The sequence below is a fragment of the Anopheles maculipalpis genome, chromosome 2RL (genome assembly GCF_943734695.1).
Source record: "Anopheles maculipalpis chromosome 2RL, idAnoMacuDA_375_x, whole genome shotgun sequence".
Classification (NCBI taxonomy): domain Eukaryota; kingdom Metazoa; phylum Arthropoda; class Insecta; order Diptera; family Culicidae; genus Anopheles; species Anopheles maculipalpis.
The window spans coordinates 26,382,038-26,407,816 of record NC_064871.1 but is presented as its reverse complement, the minus strand read 5'-3'; the positions used below and the strand labels follow the sequence as shown (position 1 = coordinate 26,407,816).

Here is a 25,779-nt window from a genome sequence, read left to right as displayed (position 1 = left end):
AAAAATATCATTCAGTTTTCTGCACATCGTTAGCTCTTTTCTTCTATCCCTTTACTACTCAGTAGAAGACGAAAAATAAAGATCAGCTGTTATAGACCATTGTACATTCGACGGACATGCTTTGTGATAACAACACACAAGGACAGACTAAAATTACAACAGATGAATCATAGGTTGAACACAGAAGTAACAGCAGCAGCTGCAAATATCAGTGATGCGTCGATTTAATTGATCTTGATTCATCATATAACGGTTCTCAACCTCACTCAACGCATCTGGCTATTAATAACACACAGCATCAATGCCACTGTCATAGGCAAAGCAGAAGAGGAAGGACGTGCCCCTTTCTATGCGACCATATGTTTAGATAGGAAAGAGTCCTTCACGTGTCACCCATAGCCATACGTATCGCTTTTAGGTATACGCATCTCATATAAGTTGCCAACTACGTGCACTATGACGTCATAGAAAGGAATACAATAAATTTGAAAACACATCATAGTTATCCCACAAAATATACCGATCTCACTAACGACTCTATGACTCGTGTAAAATATGCTAATGTGTCTCGCTTTAGCTGGTTTTCCTATATGCACTCGCGTACGCACAACACGACTGCTTAAAGCGTATACGAGCGTGTGACAATTGTAAATGATTTCCAATATTTTCCTACTATGCTGCTATTTTTACCATCAATCATGTGGTGTACAGACAGAACGTTAGTACACAGTAAAAGCACAACGAAGCAAGCAAAACCTAAACCTAGGAAAGAAACAAAACAAAAAAATCTTCTCGATATTTGTTTTTCCGTTAGCGCTAGACCGAACGCTTCAAGTAATTGAACAATTGGTACTCTGAATGAGGTGCATTATTAGAACGACAGAGGTTGAAACCGTGAGGGGGATTGTTGTATTTGCTACATATTTTGAGTTAGTAGGTGTAAGAACACGCAGTACTACAGCAGCTAGACCGGCCAATTTTGATTGCGTTTTTGTGTAGGATACACGGAATAACATTCTGTGATAATATTTACACAACGATCACTGCGCGCACTACGCAAAAATGGCAGAGACTCGTCCGAGACGTCCTCCTAATCACACACGCACGCACTCACACACGCTCTACTAATGGATTCTATATTTCCGTGGTATGAGATCACGGAATCACAGAGATATTGAAGCACAGCTACGCGTTACACCGACGACGATGAGCGGAACCACATTCCAGCAGCGATCGAAACACGGCAAACAATCACGGTCACGGAAGGAAAGCCAAAATTGCTCAACGCATCTACAGCAAAGCACGACCGACACTGGATTTGGTTTTGTTTTCGTCTGCGCGGTGCCGTGTACAGGCACTCCCAGCATTCACCGAAGAACTGATCCGAGGACTGTGTCCGTCCCGGCAAGCTTCAGTTGCTTCCGCTGACGACAACAAAACGATGCGATGCTGCTTGCGCTCCTCAGCTGTCCCTGGCAGCCCAATGCGCACTCAACACTTTGCTCGCAGGCAAAATGTGTTCTGCGCAGCAGTCATCATAAGACAGGCTCGGTAAGACACGGGGAAAAGGTGGTGGAAGATCTTGCCCGCGATCTTGACCGATCTTGACCGAGAACGGTTCGTGCGGGCCCGAAATTGCAAACATTCAAGGTAGTTCTCTCACACGTCGCTAGTTTTAATTGCGCATGTCCGGTGAGCTTCGGGAATGCCGCTTTTGCAGGGTCCAATGGTAAGCTGCACAGCAGCAGCATCGGAAGAACGATTGAATTGTAGTTTACAGATCGCCCTCTTGTTCGTATATCTTACTTCATACGCATGCTCATTGTTATTGATAATGGCGCTAAAACCATTGAGGTTGGATATTTTATAAGTTTTATAACGATAAAGAAAATGACGTGAAGTGTCGTTATAGGGCTTGTCTCAAATCATGACATGTTTAACGTATACGTTTTATACCAGAATTTCTAAGCATCCAACTGTTTATCCTTCACCTTGCACCTATTATTACGCGTACTTAACATTTTCAAAATTTTATCTAATCCAAATCACCTGCAGTACGTGTAGCAAGCAAGGATGCTAATAAATCTCTCAACTGTCACAAACAATTTGACATTTATGTGCCCGTGGCAGCAATCTTCCTTAAAATTCTCCACTGAACGGGTTGATGTTTTGGCAATCTATCAACCTTTGAGTGAAAAGTGAGCAGCACAACAAATGGCCGCTATAAGACACACATATATCAGGGTGGTCTATGAGAGGAGTAAACCACCGTTTGCAAATATCGATCACGTAAGGTTTATAAATACAGATCCCAAACCCGAGCAGAAAGATGATTGGACTGTTGAAATCTTGCACCACAAGACAGCATCGCCAGACACACACTTACCTAGATCGGATAGTTGAACCTTCTCCAGGAATGGATCGGCTACGGGCAGCTAAAATGAGAAAAAAAAACGAAAAACACGTTCCATTATTGATTGCATATCAGAATGAAATTTGTATATTTAAATATAAACTAGTAAGTTAAACTAAATAAATCTTAAGGAACATAGAACATTACGTTTTGACTGTTGTGCGCGCTGGTGGAACGACGCAGCACGTTCTTGCGCAGTGAATGACTAAACCGCGAGTACCAGGTCGGTGAGGTGTAGTAGTACTTAATGCTTGTTGGCATCGACGAGGACAGCGGACACTCGCCGAACTGGTTCGGTGACACAGGGCTGCTTATGGAGCGCCCGGAACTGTATCGTTCCCGAGCTGTTCCGGCACGCGTCGATCGGACGTGCCCGTTTGCTGCAGTAGCGGCCTGTACCACCGGAACATTATTGGCCCGGTTCGAGCCCTGGTTGTAGATGGAGGCAAACAGTTGCTGCTGCAGCACGCTAGTCGAGTTTGCAGGCGCTGAACCACCGATCGACGGCTGGCGATGATAGGCCGGCGAAGATGACAACAGCTTAATGCCACCACCGGCCGGTGGTGCAGCGACAGCATTGGCTGATGATACGGAACCAACCGATCCCGGCGAATGGCCCGGTGTTGGTTGATTTAAATGATGCAGCTCACTGGTACTGGACCCGTCCCGCAACAGGTGCGGCGTACGATTGCCATTGATCACGAGCGTACTATCCGCACTGTTGGCCGGACCGGCAATATTGATCGGATCGGTACGTGGTGGCACACGAAACTCGGGCACGGGCGTGTTTGGCGTCGCACAGGACGAAGAGTGATGCAACTTTGGCACGGGTGGTGGTTTCGGGCGCGAAACGGACACCGTGCTGGACGGTGGAGCCGCATCGAACAGCGAAAAACGACGGAACATTTTAACCGCTCTATGGCACAGAACCTCTCACACACAGACGTACATTTGGTAAAGGGCTGTTGTATGGCACAAAAGGTACAGGTTACACGCTGGACGAAACGATTCGTATCAAAGCGTCTTATTTGTAGCACAAACTAAACAAAGTAAAAATCACACCATCAGCACGAGGATAAACGAGGTCATATTGAGAGGTAGGAAAAGGAAACGGAACACAGATACACTTAGTATTATTACAAGATGCAACACACTTGCTGCTGGATCACGATCGTTCAATACATAGCATGCGCTATCGTCGCACCCGCTTTTCGAACTAGATCATCGCGATCGACGGTTCCGGCTAGAAGACCCCCGGTTGGTAACACACTACAATTGGGTTTCGTCCACCAGTGCAGGCACATACCATCTTCCTATTCCTTACACCCGGTTCACACCACTGTACGCGTGTTGGTTCACCACTAACCTTTGCTATTTGTTTACGGAATTCGCGACGACTAGTAAATGAAAAAATGCTACAACCACTGTGTTCACTTTGCCATAGAGTGGTGTGCGTGTGTGTGGGATGCTGCTGGCTATCGATTTTCCGACAAACGACAACGAAGCCAAAACGACCAATCCATCAATCCGAAACACCGTCACTTATTAGCACCATTTTGCCAACCCTGGTTTAATAAAGAGCACAAGAGCTAAAGGAACCGTTTCCTTTGGCCCTTGGTGGCTGGGCTTGGGAGGGTTGGGTTTGTAAACAACTCTTCCTACCGGAAACCGGCAGCTACATCCCGTTTCCCGTTCCGGTGTGGTCTTCAATTAATGTAACCAGATTACACCGCACGTGTCGGTCCACGGTGGAGAGCAGCATGGGCGCGCAACGTCCATAACAATTTATGGATGTTTTTAATTGAAATAAATGGATTATTTTTAACTCCCGGCGCTCCGTGTACTGGGCGCAAATAAATAATACACTCGTAAGAGGATCTAATCTATTTTCTTTTTTTTTTTTTTTTATAGGATCTACGAATCTGCAATATTTTTATGCCAACCTTCGCGACTCATTTGCTGCAAGTATGCCATGTGTTTCGAGTATTTTGATTTTAAGTAAAAGTACTCGAAGTAATCGTTCGTTTTTATTTTTTCCACTCGCTTACTGATTTTAAGCTAGCTCAGTGATGAAGCGGAAAAGCACAAACCTTCAATCTGGGTCCAATAAAAACACGGCATCAACAAACCACCCTCGCTCTCCTTTCCCACACTCAATTCGCCTGCTGCTTAAAGATAAGATATGGCGGCCCAGTGTGGTGCAATGAGTAGCAAAATAAAAGAAGCAACATGTAGATGCAAATCATCAAAATCTCAAAGAACCGTCGGAGACTCGGAACTCACTTAGCGTGGGCTGATACGGAAATAACACACGCAAACAGATCTAGATCTACGCTTTGAACGTGGAAAAGGAATCAACCTAAAGCGTGCGGAATATTGACAGGAATATCATTCCACATCCATAGCAACGGCGCGGTTTTGTTTCTTTTTCTCTCTCTCTCTCTTGCTGGACGTAAGCCAAATATTTGGTCCGATACTCATTATCACCGGGTCCGGGTGTAGCCTATCGACCCCTAGGGTCTTCATTTCCCCCTACCTAGTAAGGATCCCCCTGGAAGCGAGAAGCGATAACCACGACCATACAGCGTGGCTGAACCGAAACTGTCAGGTCCAAAACCGAAAAAATCCAACTTCTTAACCCCTCGGCGCCAAACTACCGGCGCGATTCCACCGCTGAGGGTATTACACGGTCCAGAGGTTCAGCAGCAGCAGCACCAACACACGTTGCCAATCGCTGATGACGCGGATCAGAAATCAATCTCAGCTTTTCATCGAGCACAGAGCAGAGCGCGCACCCGCGCAACGCAAACACATCGAATGCCGTATGCGTATTTGTATTCGCGTCACTTTTTCACACCACGCGAACACGTACGAATATAAGTAAGGGAATAAGGTGCCTTTTTGCATCAGGTTGGTAACGTTTGGGGCGCATTAGTTTGCTCTCGAGAAGGGGCAAAACAACATACATTACTTTTTCTGTTTTATTGCATTAGGGACAGTTGTCGAGAGATACGGTGACACGAATGCTAATCGATTTATTAGACGAGTTAACTGGATGTAACTAGTCAATGAAGAGGGCTTACTATACTAAGTAATGCAAGATTATGAACACTCTACTTGTAGCATTTGCTTGCTTGATCTCAAGTGTCGAATTCAAAAGTAAGAACAAGACATCTTTATCGTTACAGGGCCTTCTTTAAGTAGTTTCTCACTGCCACTTTTGTGCGAAATATTGCTTGTGTACAAGAAAACGCGTTAGAATCCTTGAATAGTCAAATCAACATTGATCTGTAATATGGACCCCGCACTTGGGTCAACAAACTACTACTTGTTTCATTTTTCAGACGTACTCGCCGCCGAGTTCCTAGTCTCGGCGGCCTAGGTCAACAACAACCGTAAACTGAGTGGTTAGTATGTGTCCAAAACAAACCAGACGGAAAGGGATGGTTGCGAACCACCATTCAATAGCCTCATTTCATGAACAGGTTTGGAACAATTTCAAGGACTCTTCAAAAAAAAAAAAAAACCGATTCAACTCCGAATAACTCGTCAATGCTGCGGGCTCTAGTTTGGAGTGAGCACTGTTTTGCCCTTTTAGCTTAAAGCGATTAGCGAGAGTCGGTGACCAAAAAACTCCCTTCTCCTTTTTTAATAAAGTTGTTAATGTTAGCAGACAGATCCACTTCCAGACACATCCACCAATCTGCGCAACATGTATAAAAAATGCTGATAGGATTGTAAACTTCCTGGGTTTGATAGAAACTTTGCACAACAGTTTCGCTAAGGATCCATACACCCAGAAGAGTAGTACCTTCTTTACCCTTAATCAGTCGCCACAGCTATCGGTGCCCAAACAAGCACAACCCGAAGTAAAGCGGTTTAGTTGATCGGGCTTTTCATGTTGGTAACTATTTTTATCCTCACGCACCACCAACAACACACATCTTGAGGTGCGTTGCCGACTTCTTTTCGAAAACGCGGTCGGGTTTTTAAATTGCGACGAACTTTAATTCCTCTGGCCGCCCCCACACACACACACACACCCACCAATCGTACACTAAAGGGGGGGCTGGGCCACATTTTATTACGATCAACTTGCAAGAAGTGATGTTTGGTTTCGGTGGTCGGAATGTGCGCGCACGTGAACAGGAAGATTGGTGGTGATGATGTGCGAAAAATAAATTAATCGCACGCCGTTTCGTTATCGGTCGGTAGTAGTAACTCTCCGCCCTGGGGCGAATCTTTGTCCACCTAAGCATGAACTCTGTCCTACGCTTGTAAGTTTGGCACTTTACGATGTTTTCAAGCACTTCAAATCAATCGTTCGTCCGTATTTACACCCTCTGTATCGCGCACAATTGATTAACTTAGAAAGACAAAAAACACGAATACTACATTCAATCTCCTGTACAAAACACGATCCAAGGCACGCCTTTAGTCCTTTTTCGCGGCACACGCGGCTGCTAAAACGAACATGGACCTTACAAATTTGCAACACCGCACTGCCAGACTGTCACTCTCGGTTTGTATGTGTGTTGGGTCGCGTTCGCGGATCGCGGAACGCGTCTGGTTTCGCGAACGAATGAACTCAAACTGCGCGCCGCCCGGTAGATGTTTTCGAGGCCACAATACACAACTCGTGCAACACATATAAACACGACGCGCTCTGGTCGTGCGGCGGCGGCATCGTCTCGGTTGTTCCTCTCACTATCAATCTCATAACACTCACAATTCTGCTTCCACCTATATCACCCTATATCGCCCGCCCAGCTCTATATCTGAACTTCTGTCGAGATGGCGCCCAAGATGGTTGCATTTCTTAACCTTTCCGATGCGTACGACGTGCGTCGACACTAAGTAGTGCACACATTCCCGGACAAAGCACTCAGTAAGCAGCAGTAGTAGCCGAATAGGCAAAAACCTCCAACATACTTGTGTGTGACGTCATACAAGCTTAATAAGAGCGATAGTAGTGACCCGGTGTGGTTGGTTCGCCTTAGCGAACCTAATCATTCAGCACACACCTCTAAAGCGAGAGAGCGAGTGTATGCGAATATCTCGCCAAATGCCACCAGCAAACAAAAACAGTGCGTTCTAATCGCGAAGAAGGTGGTGATGGCTTGGCATAAAAATGCTGTGTTCATACATTCACACGAGCGCGCGCGCGCGCCCATACACACCCAGACATTACAGCGCAAATTGTTTCTTATCAGCTGCTTATTACATCCCGGAACGTCGCCGCGCATAGCTTTGCGAATAATGCCCCACGAGGGTGCTAGCACAATTACGTGTGCGTGTGCACACAAACGAACCATGTACGCACTCACTCACTTAACACCAGGGATGGGGTTGCTTGCCTCGGATGGAGGGTGCGGTTTACTCTATCACTCACATGAGAAGAGTTAATGATTAACCGGATAGGTGCGATAAGGAGTTGGCTCAGATAACTGAGCAGCTTTGCCGGCAGCAGAGTGTTGCTTTAGGTGCGCGATTGTGTTTGCACTTCTGTCTATTGCGTATCACAAAATTTTAAGTATAAATGTCGATGGGGAAGAAGAAGCTTTCTTTGTTGAGATTCGCAGTTGAGTTGTGTATTCTAATGAGAACTTCTTGTGAGGATGCACCCGAGTATTGACGACCATCAGCTCAAAGTGTTTCGAGCCTCGTGTTCTCTTTTGGAAACACCCGGTCCATACAATCCATACTACAAGAAAAAGGGAAAAGTTGGATGATTAAGTGATCTTAATCTTGCGCTACCCTTCTTCTTCAGTGAGCAACAAGTAAACAGTAAACAACTGAGATTGTTGCCTCGAATGAGAAGCAACAGAGTGATGGTGAATGTACAAACACCACACGCCTTCTCTCGCTCGGTTGCCGGCTTGACCCATTGCGCAATCCACTAGCACTCCCCTTGTTCGAGGGTTGGGGGGAGGAAGGGCGCCAGAGAACACTTTTATTGCCAATTAGTCATCGCACGCTGTGTTTGCTTCGCTCGCTCAATTAAAAGATGAACCGAGCGATCGGCAAGCGTCTAAGTGTGGGTAAAATGGAGGCAGGTTTGGCAAACGACAATGCTTATCAACATTATTTTTGTTCTGTTTATTAACAGCTTGATAGACAAGTTGACGCCAAATACAATTGGAACTTCGATCGAGAGGTCTGCAAGCTGTAAAGAGAAATTATTAACCGCACTCCGCCGTCTGTGCTGTAAATCAGAATATTCAATCGGAAGCAGCTCTAGCTCTAATTTTATTGTTTCATTAGCTTCCTGGGGTATTACAATCAATTTCACAGCAACTCGCGCCATTGGTCTGCGGAACCGGCGACACAACCTTCCAGTAATTGTTAGTAAGCTCACACCGACACGCCGTGTGTTTGTGTGCAGCACAATCAAACGCGCAGGTTATTGTGCAGTAAAACCAATTATCGCGCCTATCCTCGCTGTCACTTTTAACGAGGGGAGAGACTACGATTGGCGCCAGTCGAGAAGCTGTAACTCAGGAACGATGTTCCGATCGATGTGTAAACCTTTGTTTGAAGTTTATTTGCCTTCCGATATGACTCTCAAGCTATTTTACACTTTCAATTTGCAATCGAAAAAAAAAGACAGCAATATGCCTTCCATTTCGAGTTGGATCCTTCTTATTCAAAGAGCACAGCTTTAGCATAGATCGTAACATCGAAAAAACTCTGTTGGAAGCATGGCACAAAAGGGTGCTAATTTAATACAATTCACGCGTCAACTTTGACAGGTCGACTTTTCTGACCAGTGGCAGGCTGCTGGCGGCAAACGCAAATGCGCAGGAATTATATCAATCATTGTCGCCCTAACGACAAACGGTAGCAAGTAGATGAAATAATAGAAACAGATAGATAGCGATGAATCTCTTTTTCATTATTAAGAATCATCCACACATCAGAAAGTCACACAAACTTTATACATACAAATAATAAACAATAATTGTCAAAGTGGAACAGCAAACAATGTCTTCGTATTATCTCATTGCGAATCAGCACCGAAAAACAGCCACCTACAGAAAAGCAAGCCCCAACGTGATGTTGCTCACCCAACCACGTGGTTCTCGCCGCTGTTTTGCTGTTGCGCCTAAGGGGTATGCAATTCGCGCAACATCACAGCAACGATTTGCTCGATTTGAATTAGTTTAATCGATTCTACAGATTATCAAGCGATTTCCGCATTATGCATGTTTTATTCATTAACTTACCCCTCGTGAGTCACGGAACAGGATCGCTGCATGGTACGGATCAAGCGTACCGTCCGCTCGAAGTCCTCGCGTCGCTCCTAACGATGCTCGTCGACGTTCTGCCAGTTCGGCCGAAGCCCTTCGCATATGAGCGGCTGTTGGGAAAGTAAAGGTACAAATGTAATTAGAATAATTTCGCATTGTAATTGTTCGTCAAATGCATTTCTCTGTGGTGAATTCATCATACGTTTGTGTGATCGCGTCGCTTTGGTTCATTGTGTCTTTGATAACTCATTATAGTGTGATCGACGCTTTTAAGCGACCTTTGATAACGTAACGTAAAGGGCGCATCATGACCTAAGGACACATCCTCAACAACAGACAACCATAAGCGTTACGAGGAAGTGACTAATCAATCCTAAAACCGATACAAAACAAAAAAACACACAAACTCATTCCGATAATTGATGCGTCACGCGTACATTACGTTACTACTCCTTCGAACTGTCCTGACTAGCGCACAGTACATTCCAACCATCGCAGACGACGAGGTTCAAAAACTGCGATGAATGTTCTCGAGGGACCATGGTCATGCGGATATGCAAAAAAATGGGTACGTTTGATTTGCAAATTCACGACCGTATCGGGAGGAGGTCGGCAATGACCGGACTCGATGATGTTTTTTGCTCGAAGGTCGACTTTGACCGGACCGGACCAGTGGAAGAGAGTGTTCCAGACGGTGTAATAGGGAACATTCGTTTTACATTCATTGGTTCGTGGAGCAACAAGGGAACCTCTCTCTTGATGTTACAAGAAACGCAAGCAGGATAGGTAGGTTTGCGAATTCCGGTTTACATCAAACGAGGAACTCCTGTAGGGTGCAACGGTTGTTCCCTAGGACGTCACGCACACGGGTTCTTGATGGGGCAGGTCAGTAAGATGTCGTTCGATAGTGCGCAATTTAGTCACGATTATCCAGCAAGAACTGCCTCTAGAAAGGGACACTACTGGCTTATCGAGGTATTCGCTCGTTAAGATTATATCGCCACCAGAGTAGGCGGACGAATAAATTAATCCAATTACGGTAATATATTAATTTCGATATAGCACCGAACTCGAACCCAACCCACCAATTATTTATCGCTATATCGATAGGAAAACACAACATCAACGCAAAAGACCTCGTGTCTCTCCTTTCGATCACACACAAACCTACACAAACCGGACAAGCGGACGTTTCTGAACTGCCCCTTGCCGATTTGCTTATATCGCCGTTTGTCGCTGCGAATGAAGCTGCTCTATTGCGCGATCTCCATACACCGTCGTTGTTAGAATGCGGAGTTTAAGCAGCACTCGTGTTGCGTTTAAAAAAACCCGTAGCTACTCCTAGCTAAATTTGCATAATAGCATACTTCGCTGACGCCATCATCAAGAACGCGGGCTTGTGTTGGACGTGCCTCCACTTCGTAAACAAAATTGCCGGCACTGTTGCTGCTCACTCGCGCGCACTACGTTACGGTTAGTTCCAGTTGTTTGTGTTGTTTATCGATTTCAAGCCGGCCACTTTTCCCTCTCGCACTCGTTTCACTCGTACCATCATCACACGATGCAAACCGATTTTCGAATGCATCAAAACATGTTTTTCCCGTTTAATCCAAGTCAGGAGGATAAAAGTTGAGTTCATGAGGTATCAAAGCTGAATGCATGGGATAGTTAGTTAGGAATAGTAGCACAACTACTCCAAAATAACCCCACGTCGGCACAGTTAAGCTAAGTTCCTTGAATTGCTTGCTGAAATAAAATATACAATTCCTCAGTTCATCTGCAAACTTCAACAAACGTACCAAACGTACAATACGTTTGTACGTTGTAGAGATTGAAGACATTATCCCCATCATTCTTCACATCAAACAAAACAAACATGACTCTTCGCGTTTAACAAGCTTGCTTAAAAGATTCAACAATTTTTTACTTTGTCCCACTGCCTGACAGCATACGCTACCAAATACTTGCGCGCCTGTCAAACATGCCAGCAGTTCAATAGTAAATTTATTTTTCGTCATAGCTTCTTCTCGATTATCTCATCGTGGAGGTGCAGCACGGATATGTTTCATCAACACATCACACCATCACTTAGATTCTCAAAGGTGCACTATGGATTGCGTTGGTTTCAAATAGCCGGCGAATTCCGTCCGTTTACCAGGCTCATGTAAACAACAACACCCGTGCCTGCCGGCCGGAGCTAAGAGATAGAGACGCACAACACAACCCACCGCAGTGCAAGAAACGGACGGATACGAAAACATTGGCGGTGGTTTGTTATTGGGCGACAGTTTGCACACCAAAATTGACTGGCCACACGCCAACGCGACTCTAAAAAGCCGCGTCTACACGAGGGATAACACACACGTGCTTACGTAAGCGCGCCGCTTGAGAAACAAACCATCACCGAAAAGTGGTTGCAGTCGACAAAACATGCTGCCTATTTATATACACCCACCAATAAATCCGGAGAAGAAACGCAGAAGATTGCGCTCTGGTGTGCCGTGAAGTAGGACTGCAGCAGAGAGATCAGCAAAGAGCACCAGAGATAATTGGCTGCTCGTTGTTGTGATCTAGCAGTCTATTATACCTCGATTACATTTTATGATCGTGCTGTATAACAACTTATACTGCCTTCAAGAAGTTAGTGTACAGCGTCTTCCTCACTTTAAAGAAAGAGAGATATGAAAGCAACCGTACAAAATTCGTGATCACCTTCAATCTAGCGGCAGTGCGACTCATTCTTCCTCATGAATATTTTCAATACTGTCCACCATAAAAGGAGAATCCATAACAGGAGTCTTCCCCCTGCTGACTCTTTGTCGCTTCACAATCTTCCCACTCTAGCGTCGTTTAGCGTTAAGTTTGACACCCATCTTACCGGTAGCGATTTTACCTTCGCGCAAAATTTTGTTATAAATTTTGTACGTCGATTCACAATCGTCTAGAATGCGGCGCGTCTGATCGACATCGAGCGAACGCGATCGGCTCCGGAAGTCTTCCTTCGGTGGTGCAATCATTCCATCACCATCGCCACCGATGCGCCGATCTTCCGAATGGTGATCCTCACTGATCGACGAGTGGCGCGTGCGTCCCGGCCAAATGTGTGCCTTTTTGCCCAGGTGTTTGAGCATCTCCGTAATCGAGTGGTGATGATGGTGGCTACCATGGTTATTTCCACCCTTTTCGCGGTTACGCTTCTCGTGGTTGTTGTTGTTGGTCGAAGATTTCGAGGTCGACGAATGGCCACTATCGATGCTGCTTTGCGAGATGCTTTGCGTGAGCTTCCTGGCAAAGCTGCTATTATCGAACCGATGCCGGTAGCCCAGCAGCCGGTTGTTCGAGCTGTTCGAACTGGACACACCGGACGAACCGTACTCGTCCAGCGAATGGAAGCCGTGATTACGCTGGAACAGCAGATTGCGCTGATGGTCGGAGGTTAGTGGGTACGCCGGATGCTGATACGCTCCAGTGTGCGTGAAATACTGATGATCCGTCTTGTACTCGTATATATCGTCCAGATCGTGCGGGAAATAGCCGGCAGTGTTGTAATGATGGTTCGGCGGTGAACACGCACTCTCCAGCGATCCTCGTCGAGCGTTCTGTGGAGGGTACAGTTACGTGGTTGAGAGTTTTAGAACTAATATTCACAATTTCTCCTCAAACATTCGTACTTTGTCCGTGTATCACGACTTACCGGATTGTACGCATTTGCCCGCGGATCCGGCACACGCTTGGACATGCGCTTGATACCGTTCGCTCCAGCGCTCAGCTCGGAACATTGGCTACCGCGACTTTCGGGAGATTTGCGACCGCGCGGTATTGAGACGCCCAAGTTGTAATACTCCTGAGGTGACGTAGGAGATCGTACTGACGCACCGGTCATAATGTGACGTGGACTGGACGCCAGCCGATAGTCTATTGGGTGGTGCAAAAATCTATTAAGAAACCTCACCTTTGTGTGTACGACAAATTTATAACTTGCTCGCGTACGTGTGTATGTAAAATAAGACAATCAAATGTTTTACGATTGATTGACCTATGCTATGCTTTTAGAACCCTATCACGAACGCAAATAAACTCGCTGAGCGTTAAGTGGCAGCCATCTTCCGGGCGAAAATAAAATGCTCACGAGTGTGATTTTATGCTTTTGCATCAAACCGCGGCATCTTTCGCGTGGCCACTAATTGACCATTCACGGAAAAACGTTTTCGGCCAAAAATAGTAAACAATACGAATGAAGACTTTGCACTGAAGCATTTCCTATTATGAGGCGTAAATATACCGAGCGCCACTCGTTCTACTTCTCTTCGAGAGTAGTTCAACCTTCTTTAAAGTGTTTCGAGTGTTTTTCTACTAGTTAGTTTACACACACAAGCGAGCATTTAAGTCGTTGTCTTACACAATGGTTCTGAGACGGAAGACGAAATAAAAAATGCATACCTTCACTTGCCAGCGACACCTGCGACTCGTCGATGCTTTGCGATCGTTCATTCGGTGGCCGTTGCTGACTTGCGGAGGACGTCGACGACATTGTCGACGTAGAACCCTGTAGTACCTGATTCGACGAGTTGGCCGAATGCCAACTGTCCGCACTGGCCTGCTTCTCGAGCGCATGCTGCCGAAAAAGATGCTGGATACCGTGCATCGTGCTCCAATTATTGACCCCTTCTTGTTGTGTACTATTTTAAATGCAGATGTAGTTAATACAGGTTGCAGGTTGAATGTTTAAAATGCACTGATCATACACGCGGTTATCAATTAAGCTTCATGTATAATCTCACTTTCACATGAACACCCACACATTTGATTTGACACCTGCTGCCGATGGAGGCTTCCTCGTTTGAAACACGGTTTTATCACGCACTACAGTCACATTCTGTGGATTCCTTGTGGATAAACCTGTCGCGATATACAAAGCACATTTATCAATCCTCTTTGCGTTTGCTGTGGGGACACACACTTTTTTGTATTTTCAAAAAGCACCCAGGAACTTCACTTCTTGCTCGTAGCTACTCATACACTTAGATAAGAATATGCGTGGAAATTATTAAAAAGCCCTGTAGACCGGCATTATATCTTATCTGCGGGCTACTATTTTTACGTAAATAAATCCATCCGAAAGTCTCTTGTCCATGTTTTATAGTTTTCGCGCTGTAAACCACTTCTTATCTCCAATATCACCAGTACGAGCAAAGAACAATGCGTGTGGAACACGTCGTTCGCGTTCAACAAACGATCAGCGACTGAGTTACTGCGTCTCTTGTGTGTACCGACTAAACGATGGCGTTTCGGACCGACCCAAACCTCGAAACTAGCATGGCTTGTTTCCCATGTCTCCCTCCTGGGATGTTAATGTGAAACGTGAGGCGCAGAACCAGCTGTTGCTGCAAAATCGTGTCAACGAAGGCGATTCTTTGGTTTCTTTGGTCACCTCCATCATTTCTACCATACATCTACAACTCGGAAAGTACACCTTCACACACTATAGCAAACCCACCCCTGCCGTGCTAATTTATGGAGGAATCATGTCGGTTTCGCACTAACTCCTCCGCTCATCCAACAACACGCCTCGTTCGATTTTTTCCGAGTTGTTGAAACAAAATAAACACAAAAAAGGTAGAATGAAGGAAAAACTTTCGGACGAGGATAACAACACTCTCTATCGTGGAAACAAGGAATTGAATGTTAAATGAAACAAGAGACACATAACGAACAGGACGACGCTCAGAGCGTTACACGATGCGACATACCCATTTATTGCCATTTGTCTATCTCCTATCGTAGACAAGATGGCCGCCATATGCCGCCAACATCCTGTTGATCATAGCGGGTGTATGGCAGCAGAGCGCTGGCTCCAAATGTGCCCTTCATTGTTGTGAGGAAAGGCAGAGAAAAAAACATAACAGGAATATGGACAACAATGTAAAGTTTCACTTGTTATCTGACGCATTTCATCACCCATAGCATTGTGACATTCGGATGCCGGGACCAATGCAACAATCTAATGCAACGTTCAATGTAGGAAACCTTTGGATCGTACGAGATTATTATCACGCTTAATTAAACAACTTTATCATCAATAAGTATGATGTTCCAGAAGCAGAATGAAACTCACAACTCTCTACTCAGTTGAAGTAATATGTATGTCCTTCCTGTACTTCTACCACTAATGGGGTGTAAACAGAAGGGTCGTTAAAATTAGGAATAGACCATGATTACAAGTTTCCTGTTATCTTCAACTGTACTTATCTACTACACGATACACGCTGCACGAAGGCAACTAATTTTGAAACTGTTTTGAGTAAACCGTTAGTACGAAAAAAAAGAAACATCCCTAATTTAAAAACTGACTACATTAGGTTTCCAAAACACATGACAAACAATCGATCGATCTTCGGAAACCAAATTCGGCAGCCAAAACATTCGAATGTCAAGGTCTAATAGTGGTGAGCTGGCAATGTGTTTAATGACGAAAAAAGAACAAAATACATTCCACCAGAAAGACAAAATCAATATTCTCTCGCAACCTTTTGTTGTGGGTGCACACTACAATGCGGGAATTTTTGCTTCATTATGCATCGGTTCGGAATATCATTCTGCGGTCAAACAAAGCTATACGAGAAATGGGTAAACACTTGCCAAATTTAAAACCATCCTGCTGAAAACGATACATAAGAGTACGTAGCGCGTAGAGGGGAGGAACTATTTTCATTTGCTTTATTGATTTCAGTTCTTCTTGCCATAAACCCTTTCCCTGTGGATGGATATTGCTGAGGGCCAGTTCTTTCGGTTGATTGCTTCATAATTCAAAATGTGCGTGTGTGTGTGTGTGTGAGTGTATGTTTCAATTCGAATGGAACCCCTTCTTCCCATAAAGTCTACGCACTGAACGGTTACAGACGAGATACACAGCGTTCGATTGATGGTTGGGGTTTTGGTGAATTAATTCAATCATAACTAATTAAACACACTCAAGCAACCTTGAAGCCATCGGGTTCGATGATAAGAGATGTGAACTTGTTACGAAACACTAACTTTAGGTTAGGATCTCTTATCGATCGTATGGAAAGGGACATCCTGAGGCTAAGTAAATGGCTCCAGCACACCAGCGCACACCGTCCAATTACACATCAACGTAGGAATACTAAAAAAGATGACTTTGATTAAATTAAAAGTTGTTTATGTGTCGAACTTTTATTCCATCTTTACGATACATATCTTTGAATTTCCCTACGGAGCTTACCTTCCCCTCGAATGAAAATAGTGTTTGATTGCTTTATATTTGTACCGCATTAACATTAAACTAGGCCGCAACTCGTTCTCAAGAAATGGGTGAAGTGCAACAGTACCAACACTTTATGGAAAACAGAAATAAAGTGCAGAATTTGCAGAATCCGACACCAAACTTCCTCTAGTGCCGATGCAGCCGATGAGACAGAACATGTGATGACATACACGCACAACATAAACACAGCTTTCCCGTACAGGAAACATTGCAGTCGAAGGTAATAAAATAAAACAGAATTCCTTCCCCTGACACTCAAATAACGATTGACGGTCATGTTGCACAATTGCATTCGTTTGCACAAACCATTCTCGAATACTATACCCCCACGGTGGGGTACAAGAAGAAGGTACAGTTTGGCAAATTGAATTGTACGTTTAGAGTTGTGGTTTTATTTTTGGGTGTCATTTCGTTTCATTTTCTGGGACCCATTTAATTTCTTTTACTTATCCAACGGTGGGTGACATCGCGGGAAATGTAGTACGGGACAGCGGGGCAATAAAAAATAGCCAAGAATGCACTTAAAACGATCGCCACGATGGAAAGAGCTTCGATTCAAGCTAAATTAAATCCCACAACTGACCAGCCAAACGGCCCCGGCCAGACAATTTGACGCTTGTGTGCTCGAGTAAAATGAGACTCTGGATTGATATGAAAAAAAAAATGTGTAAATAATTAAATGGCTAAAGCAAAGGGCAAGAAATGCTTATGGAAATAATTATTTTCAAGTTGGGTAACTTTGACAGTTCATAATGAATTTCAGCAATTGTGCATTCATTTTTTACGGCAGCACTTTGGGCATTCATTGGGCAGAAAATAGTATTTGCTTAGACATAAAAAATCTAGTGTTGCTTATAGACTCTGGGTATTTATGATAAACTCTATTTACAGAGCAAATTTGGTATTATTTTGATGGACAAACTATCATTATCACTGTCGGTTTTTTGGTTCAGTTTATCGCAATTTTGTGTGGCGTTCTAACGATGCTAGATTACCTCCTCCAACTAGTATACAGACCCGAGAAGATGATGATAATGATGGAAAAATCAATAAAATCTCCACAACACACACACGCACACTCAACTGTCCAGACATGCCGTCATCGTTTGTAACTGTCGCTTAGAGCGTGATTGTACGAACGTCCTATTTCTGTTGGAAGAAACCCGTCTTCCAAATGTGAGGAAATATCCCGATGTACCATCATAAAATGTTGATGAACTTCCTGGAACTGGTACTGAATAATAGATCGTAATGAAATGCTGCTTTCCATACGAGATGGATTACTCGTTTATGCATAAGGAAAATGAAAACCTGAACGAGAAGTGTTTCCCGGTTTTCTTTGTCTCTAGCGTTTATGTTTCAAAATATCCAAAAACTAATCAATAGTAAAAATGTAAAGTGTGAACCTTCTTTTGTTATTAATAACCTTAGAAAATGAAAACTTTAATGAGAAAACCTCGCTATCCTGGCAAGCGATCATCAGCAATATCGAAAACATTATCTTTAGCGTAGCAACAGTTTTCTTCGCCAGCAAAATTGCTTCAAAATTCGTGTTCCAAGACACCGGGTAACCGGCTCCGTAGAAGCCAAAAAGATTGTGATGGGAAAATCGATAAAAACATTCACCTTTTTGCCGTGATCCCGAGGGCTGGGTGATAGAAGCAAAAAAAAACAGCTTAGGACCGCTGATGGTGAGTCGCATTGGGCAGGTAAAGGCACTTGACGATGAAAATCAAGCAGACAACAACCGCAAAGCATCTCGTTTGAGATTCATCTTTTGAAGCGTTTTGCTAGTCCACATTGCTCCAACACCTATCGAGGCGTCTCATCATCCCGCAATCGCAGAGCTGAAAGTAGTGAGTGAGCTATGAGAACAGAAATCTCACTCACCCCGAAAAACCATCCTGGGGGATGTTTCTCATTCGGAGAACAGCGAAATAAGGATTTTTTTGTGAGTTCAACGCACCTTCTACTGTCCACTGTCAGTGACAAAAAAGGAATGACAAACATAAAATGTTTCCTCATTTCATAATTTGTTGCACATAGTACACCCGCAACCGGTGAGTTGTTTATCTCACCGGTGTTGTTGTTATCGGGTGCTATGCCATCTTGTTCAAACATCAAAACAGCATGCCGAAGCAACCAAACCAAACAAAAAAAAAAAGAATGTTCTATTTAGATAACATTCATTCTCATCGTGAAAAATACCCAGACACAGACTTGTCTTATCGAAATCATTTGCACTCATGACAGTTAGGTTATGTGGGAAGAAAATTTCATCCAGAAACACTAGTCACATGGTCTTTGTCGGTGGAATGTGAGTAAATTAGGGTGCGTGCGTGTTTCTCCATTTTTCTCCAAAATATGTAGGTCAATGCAGAGGGGTTTCTTGCTCACGTACGCACCCGTATATCGTAACCAATTCTTCGAAATTCTAAATACCACTCCCGAACACTTCAAATCACATTTCAACAGCACACGGACACCGCACACAAGAAAAGAATTTCGAACCACTCTTATATAACACCGTTTGTTTATTTTTGCCAATTCGCAAAAATGCGCCTGCAACACTGCCATTCCGCCTAACAAAAAGCACTGGCAACAAGCACCGTTCTCACCGTTTCACCACTAGCCGTCCACGTGCTACACACGCTGTTCTGCTTTTGGAGAACGTCATCAACCTTCTGCTCTCGCTCTGGAAGTGGAACCGTATTTCCACAGTGCTGACTCTTCCCGGTTGTGTCCGACTCGTGCGAGTTTGAAAAGCGTATTGAATGAGTTTTGTTGAGACGAGGTTTTCCAAAAAACCACCCTATGCACACATACACACCGAATTGCACTCAGCGTACCAAGTTGTGCACTCATCTCACCATCAGCACAAGATAACTGAGCTCTCCACTAAGAGCAAGATGAGAAGCACACTGCCAAAAGCATGTGAAATGAAACTAAAGGGGGGGTGGGGTGGGGTGGCCACCCTTTGAACAGTCACGAGACTCACGTGAATACACCCGCTCTCTTGCTAGAAGCCAACGATAGTTTGCCGTGCCAGCAACTACCTTTAAAAGGCTGATTCAAACGATCATATCATGGGAAACTGATGAAAACTTTTTCATTTCCGGCAGACGACGCCAACGTATACACATAGACCATGGCCAACATTTACCTAATATAGTCTCTTTCAGTGCTGTTTAGCTTCACAAGGGAGTGGTGTTCGTACTAAGAAGCCCTTTTGGTGAATGAAAATAGTAAACAACTTCGTACAAGGATTGTGTTGTAATTCTACGACGTCAATTCACGAAGGACGCGTCAAGACACGAAAGGACGTACACTAAACTGGATCACGTGCAACACATGAAAAAGGCGGCAATGCCGATAGCGTGATAGAAGGCACAATGAAATAGAACCCGGAATGAATTAGACAATTGTTACATGAATAAAACATTATATGTTTCTATTTTCTGCCATGTTTGATAATTTGTGATATTGAAATTCTAAATTCTAAGCTTCCACACCGTCAACCGTAAAAGCTTTAAAAGACAATATTTAAACAGTATGCTCAAACGAGCAATTCTGATTGCTATCGAACATGGCCAAAAAAAAAATAAAGAATCAATTCAAACCATTACTCTTCACACGGAGATTTAGGGTCATTTTTCCCTTGGCTGAAACGGCCCGGAAAAAGATACGCCAAAGCATTTCATCTTGATAAGAGCGGTACAAAAAAAAAATCATTCAACCATTTTCATCTTGATTGGTGGGTGTTTCTCATTTCCTTTGCCGGTTCCATCATTCTACAAAAAAAGATAAAAGCTCTTCGCGATACAGAAAAGCTTTAAAATCTTCTATATTCTTCCGAGAAACGGCGCAAAACATCGTAACCTGTGTGTGGCCTACGTGACATCCAGAGAACATACACACACACATACACACACAAACCTTACTCATGGAGGAAGGAAATAGAACACGCGGGAAAATACCTCGCGTAAACGGCGAAAACCTGTGCGCAGACGCTTCTCAGCGATTCGTTCCGAACGAATGAGTACGAGTGGCGGTTGTTGGAAAGAGACAACGGCGAAACGTTTGTGAAATGTAGTCGACTACCTAACAGCACGTCAAAACAAAAAAAGGGCCTACAAGAAACGTAAACACAGTCTCGAGGAAAGGGATGTGATTTCCTTGAAGCTTTTCATCGAATCGTGTGAAGGAGAGTAAGATGGGACGATGTGTTGAACAGCACTCATAAGAAAATGAGTGCCACCCCGACGAGCGGGGAAATGAGTTCTAGCTATGATGACGCTTTTTCGGGGAAAAATAAAAGTGAGAGTGAAATTGCGACCATGTCCTTGAGAGTAAGGTTCGAACGCAACGAATACGAGCGACTTGGCGTCTCCATCGTCTCCATTGCGAGGGGCTTTTTCCACGGTGTATGGTGCGATATGTGAGTGAGAGTAAATAGCATTTTCAAACAGTAATTTGTACTGTCAAACCTTTTGTTGCGTTGAGGTAGGAAAAGGTATAACGCGCAATTTACTTCACACAGGGGGATGATTGGAGCAAAAATTAGCTTTGAGTGAACGAACAGCGTCTGGGGCGTCTTTAGCGAATAAATATTAAATGGCTATACCAAGCAGTACAGATTCGCAATCTACTACGCCTTTTTGCAGGCTCCATTTGTTTCCCAAAGCAAAACCGGTGTTTGAGAACCGTGTTTCTCTGCTACTAAACCGTAAGCTTCCTTCGCTTGTTGCATTTGTTTTCCGCTTCCGACACTCCCGTTGCTTGCTGAAAATAATATGTCAACCTATTCATATTGTGCTGTCATTAAGAAAAGAAAGCTATTGTGCTTCCTTTGCTTCTTTGCAGAGTAAAGCTATTGAGGGTTTTTTGTCCTTCCTTATTATAAATCTTTTTTTCTTCCCGTTTTTGACAAGGTCATACATCTGTCTTAAGACAGAATAAAACACAATAAAAACAGGTCATACCGTAATTCTCCATGCAAAGAAAAATAAAACATAATGCTATCAAGAAAATCAGACCTAAAAGCAAGCGTGGATGGTATAAGACACGTGCCCAGCCCAGAGCGTAAACCTCTTCCGGGGCGTTCTCCTTTTACTCCCACACTGGGTTTGCGCTTAGTGCTTGGGAAGCATTTAAGCCAAGGATCCTGCAAATTACTCTTGTCAAATTACGGTACACGGGTAACTTAATGCGGGTAACGATTAGACGTGGCGAAGACACAGCATGTTTTGGACTAATCCCAGGCCGGAGTTTTCCTCGAAATAGTATCGTTTTTCGGCCGATGCATCCTTGTTGTGTGTCAAAAAGGTTCCGAAAAAGGGGCAAACAAGAAGCCAGAGGTTGTTCGCCAAGTTTATACACTGTTTGATGATATTTTTTTGTCCTATGTATGGGAAAAGCAGAACATACATAAAATTGGACACGATTTCCATGAACTCATTTGGGGCAGAATAACACAAAAAAAGACTACAAAAAGGCAATAATCAACACTCCTACGATAGCTGTTGATTGGGCTGACGCTTTTCATATTGTTTGTAATTACTTTTATGTAACAATTTTTTTTCTTCTAGTTTGTTTTGTATTCCCAAGGGCTACACAGAACCAGCATTGCTAATTTCTTCTCCCAAGCATTGTTGCTCCTGTTATGCTGAACCAAAAGGATGGTTTTCGTTTCATACAATTGTTGAGGTGGAACATCAATCAAAGAGAAAGAGAAATCTCATTAGTTACCCATTAGGATGATCGATCGGAATGTTTTTCTACGCCTTGTGGAAGTAATATAAATGAGGAGTTAACATTTCCATCGCGTTTAGGTATCAGAGCATCATCAAGGACTAAACCTCTTCACAGTTATTTAACACAATTTATTCAAAATGATAAAATAATATTGTGCATAAGGTGATACTGGCACAAAAAGGAGCAATTGTAAGTGTTTTACTTTATTTCACAATGCTTTTTTTGTCTTTTTGACACCACCGTGAGTCAATTTCCTGGTGCAATCGAAAGCAATCAAATTGCATTATCTTTGAGTTCAATTTTATTCAATCCAGCGTGCTATACAGCCCCGGGCAATACACGGAATTCTCCCGAACAAAGGAGCATGAAATAATAACAAAATAAAATAATCTAGACCAAACAGTCCCAACTTCATCTCAATCACGGTGAGCAGAAGGTTGCGAAGAAAAAGTTATTTTTATTCCCCGTCAAGATCACGAGATGTTGTCCAAATCATGCAGTCGGACACGCGTAAGATTTTATTTGCTGCCATGATCTGTCTTCAGCTACTTCTTCTCTAGAGGATGCCCTCTCACTTCCGCGCCATCCAGATGCCACCATGTGATGTTCATGAAATGTGTCCCGAGGGAAGTAGCATAATTGATCGGTTGAGCAAACGGCGCCAATTAAGTTTATTAGAAGGTGGAAAAGATTGCCCAATAAACACACGTACCACAAAACAAACAGATACGCGCGTGCATACGTGGAAAAAAACACAACAATAAAAAAATCTGGCATAACATGCGTGGAAGACTGATCAATGTTTGAGGGCAACATTGAGCTATGAATTAACCGCTCCTTACACGTATGTGTGCGTACCAGGCAATAAATGCACCCCGTTAGAGAGTGTTGCTGCTGCTGCTTCTCATAGTGCGGCCCAGCAGCACTTCTCACGATCGCGATCGTGTGTACGTGTACCAGAGAAGAACCGTAGATGAATATTTAATTTTTGTAAACACGTGAGAAAGAGACACACGCTACGAACAGGGCTCAATGCAGCAAGTTGGGCGGCGGTTTGAGGGTTTGATCACTCACTACGTATGGCTGCCGTTTCACGCTGAAGTAGAGAGGGAATAGTAGTGGACACGCACGTATTAGTGGAGCCCACCCCACACGCATGCTGTAGAGGTTACTGAGCTTTAGCGGGAGGGCGACCCGGTTGGTGGAGCGCTGAAAGTCACGTAGACACACACCAAACACAAAGCGGCGGTCGATGTAGAAGGGGAAGATTTTTGGGCTATATTTGGCTTTTACACCGAAGGCTTCGGAGAACCCGTCTTCTAGCAAAATTGTATGTAATGGAATTTTCCCAAAAACTAACTCAAGCCCTCAAGAAACGAGAGGAATGCGTGCACGCACACTGATACCAGCTACAGCCACACTTTAAGGCACCGTAGAGCGAGATTGATTGTCATTTTGTTTGTAGAAGAATTCTAAGATGGAATCGATGACACTGTAGTAGCCGCTCTTCCACTTATATTCCAGAGTTTTATTACGCATATGTCACACCATACCTTGCACATAAAAATTGTGTTCAGCACACTTTCGAAGGGTTTTAATTTGAATTCTTCAGCGAAATACACACAAACACACAATTTGAACTGGCGCTAGAGGCAACTACGCAACGATACAAATGAGGTCCGTCTTTCACTTTCATTCGCTTCAAATACCACAGAGCAAATGGGTGAGCCGTGGATACGCACGACCAAACTAACCCTAACGCCACTGCACTATGAGCGAGAGGCAGAAAAATCAATTGTGTGGTTTATGTTGCAATTTTGTGATGTGTAAATGGTGTCAAATATAAGCAATAAGCATGGTAATATTATTGATTTCTCTCGCCACTTATCGGTACTCAATTATTGACACAAATATGTATTTTCGTCTATAAAATAAGGATTATAGACAAGATTTTCTCAATAAAGCATAAGCCCAAGTTTTTTTTTCCTTACACCCACTTCCCATAGTGCGTGAAACGAGATGTACAAAAGGGACGGTTAGATCTCCACGCACACACTTTCATCCGATGCTTCGCATGCAGGTCCGATTTATTGCATTAAGTAATACGTCCGTTGTGTGCGTGCAACATTGAATAGACCCAAGGAATCAAGCAACACACACCTCGCTAAAAATGGTTCGAATGCGGCGTTTTAGGAAAACAAACCATTCTTAGCACTTTTCATCTGCCTTTTTTGCTTTCAAGAAAACGCAGTAAAAGGCTTATAATTCTGAAAATAATGAATTCTTTTCTATGCATTCATCAGTTTCATCAGAAAAGTTATTCTTCAAAAGAAATAAACCGGCTTTTTTCTATTCGCAAATGCTTCCCTACCTTGTCTACCTTAGCCAGATGTGGGGCAAAAGCTGCGCAATAATGCCGCACGTCTTCCTTGTTCTATAAGAAAAGTGATCACACTTCCTCCAATTTCAAATAAACGATTGTTATGTTGTTGTGTTGTGTGGTGTTTATCGCGATTGCCAAGGGTTTTGGCCGTAACTCAGGCTGTGTGTTAGTGTGTCAAAAAGGTTAGATAATATTTAACGGCACAGGGCAGTACCAAAACAGCTACGAGAAAACAGGAGACGAGATGCTTCGACCCTGAGCATTGAGGAACTACGGTTGTTGAGAAAAATAAAAAGCCAATACACGAGGCAAAACATGAAACAAACAAACAAGATAACCAGTTTGTACCGGCCGGGTAAGGCGTTATGACGATGGGTAATAAAATGCCAATGGGAAGGTGGCCAGGATGTAAGCCAGCAGTGAACTGAGCATTTGAATTTTGTTTGTTTGCATTTCTACTCTCGCAGAAAATACACGCCTGAAAGGGACAATCAATCAAACTGTAGCCGGTATCAGGGAACTCGATTACACGTTTTACCAAACTCTAGAGCCATGAGTCACACTGATAAATATGTACATGCTCGATTCGGTACGGCCTTCGGTTGGTGTAATGGAGTAAACAAAATCGATGGCACTTGTGTGTGTTTTCCGGTGCAAAATGAGATTCATTTTCACCGGTCGGTCCGCCCCTAGC

General features: G+C 43.8%; 1 protein-coding gene across 1 annotated transcript in view; it reads right to left on the bottom strand.

The window, feature by feature from the left end:
* Window positions 1–25,779, bottom strand: part of LOC126556734 (uncharacterized) — a 42,770-nt gene that overhangs the window by 3,613 nt on the left and 13,378 nt on the right. The window contains exons 6-7 of the mRNA XM_050212202.1: window positions 9,640–9,773; window positions 2,387–2,435 (exon numbers count right to left, since the gene is read on the bottom strand). Coding sequence (XP_050068159.1) covers window positions 2,387–2,435; window positions 9,640–9,773 — 183 coding nt within the window. The remainder of the gene's footprint in view (window positions 1–2,386; window positions 2,436–9,639; window positions 9,774–25,779) is intronic.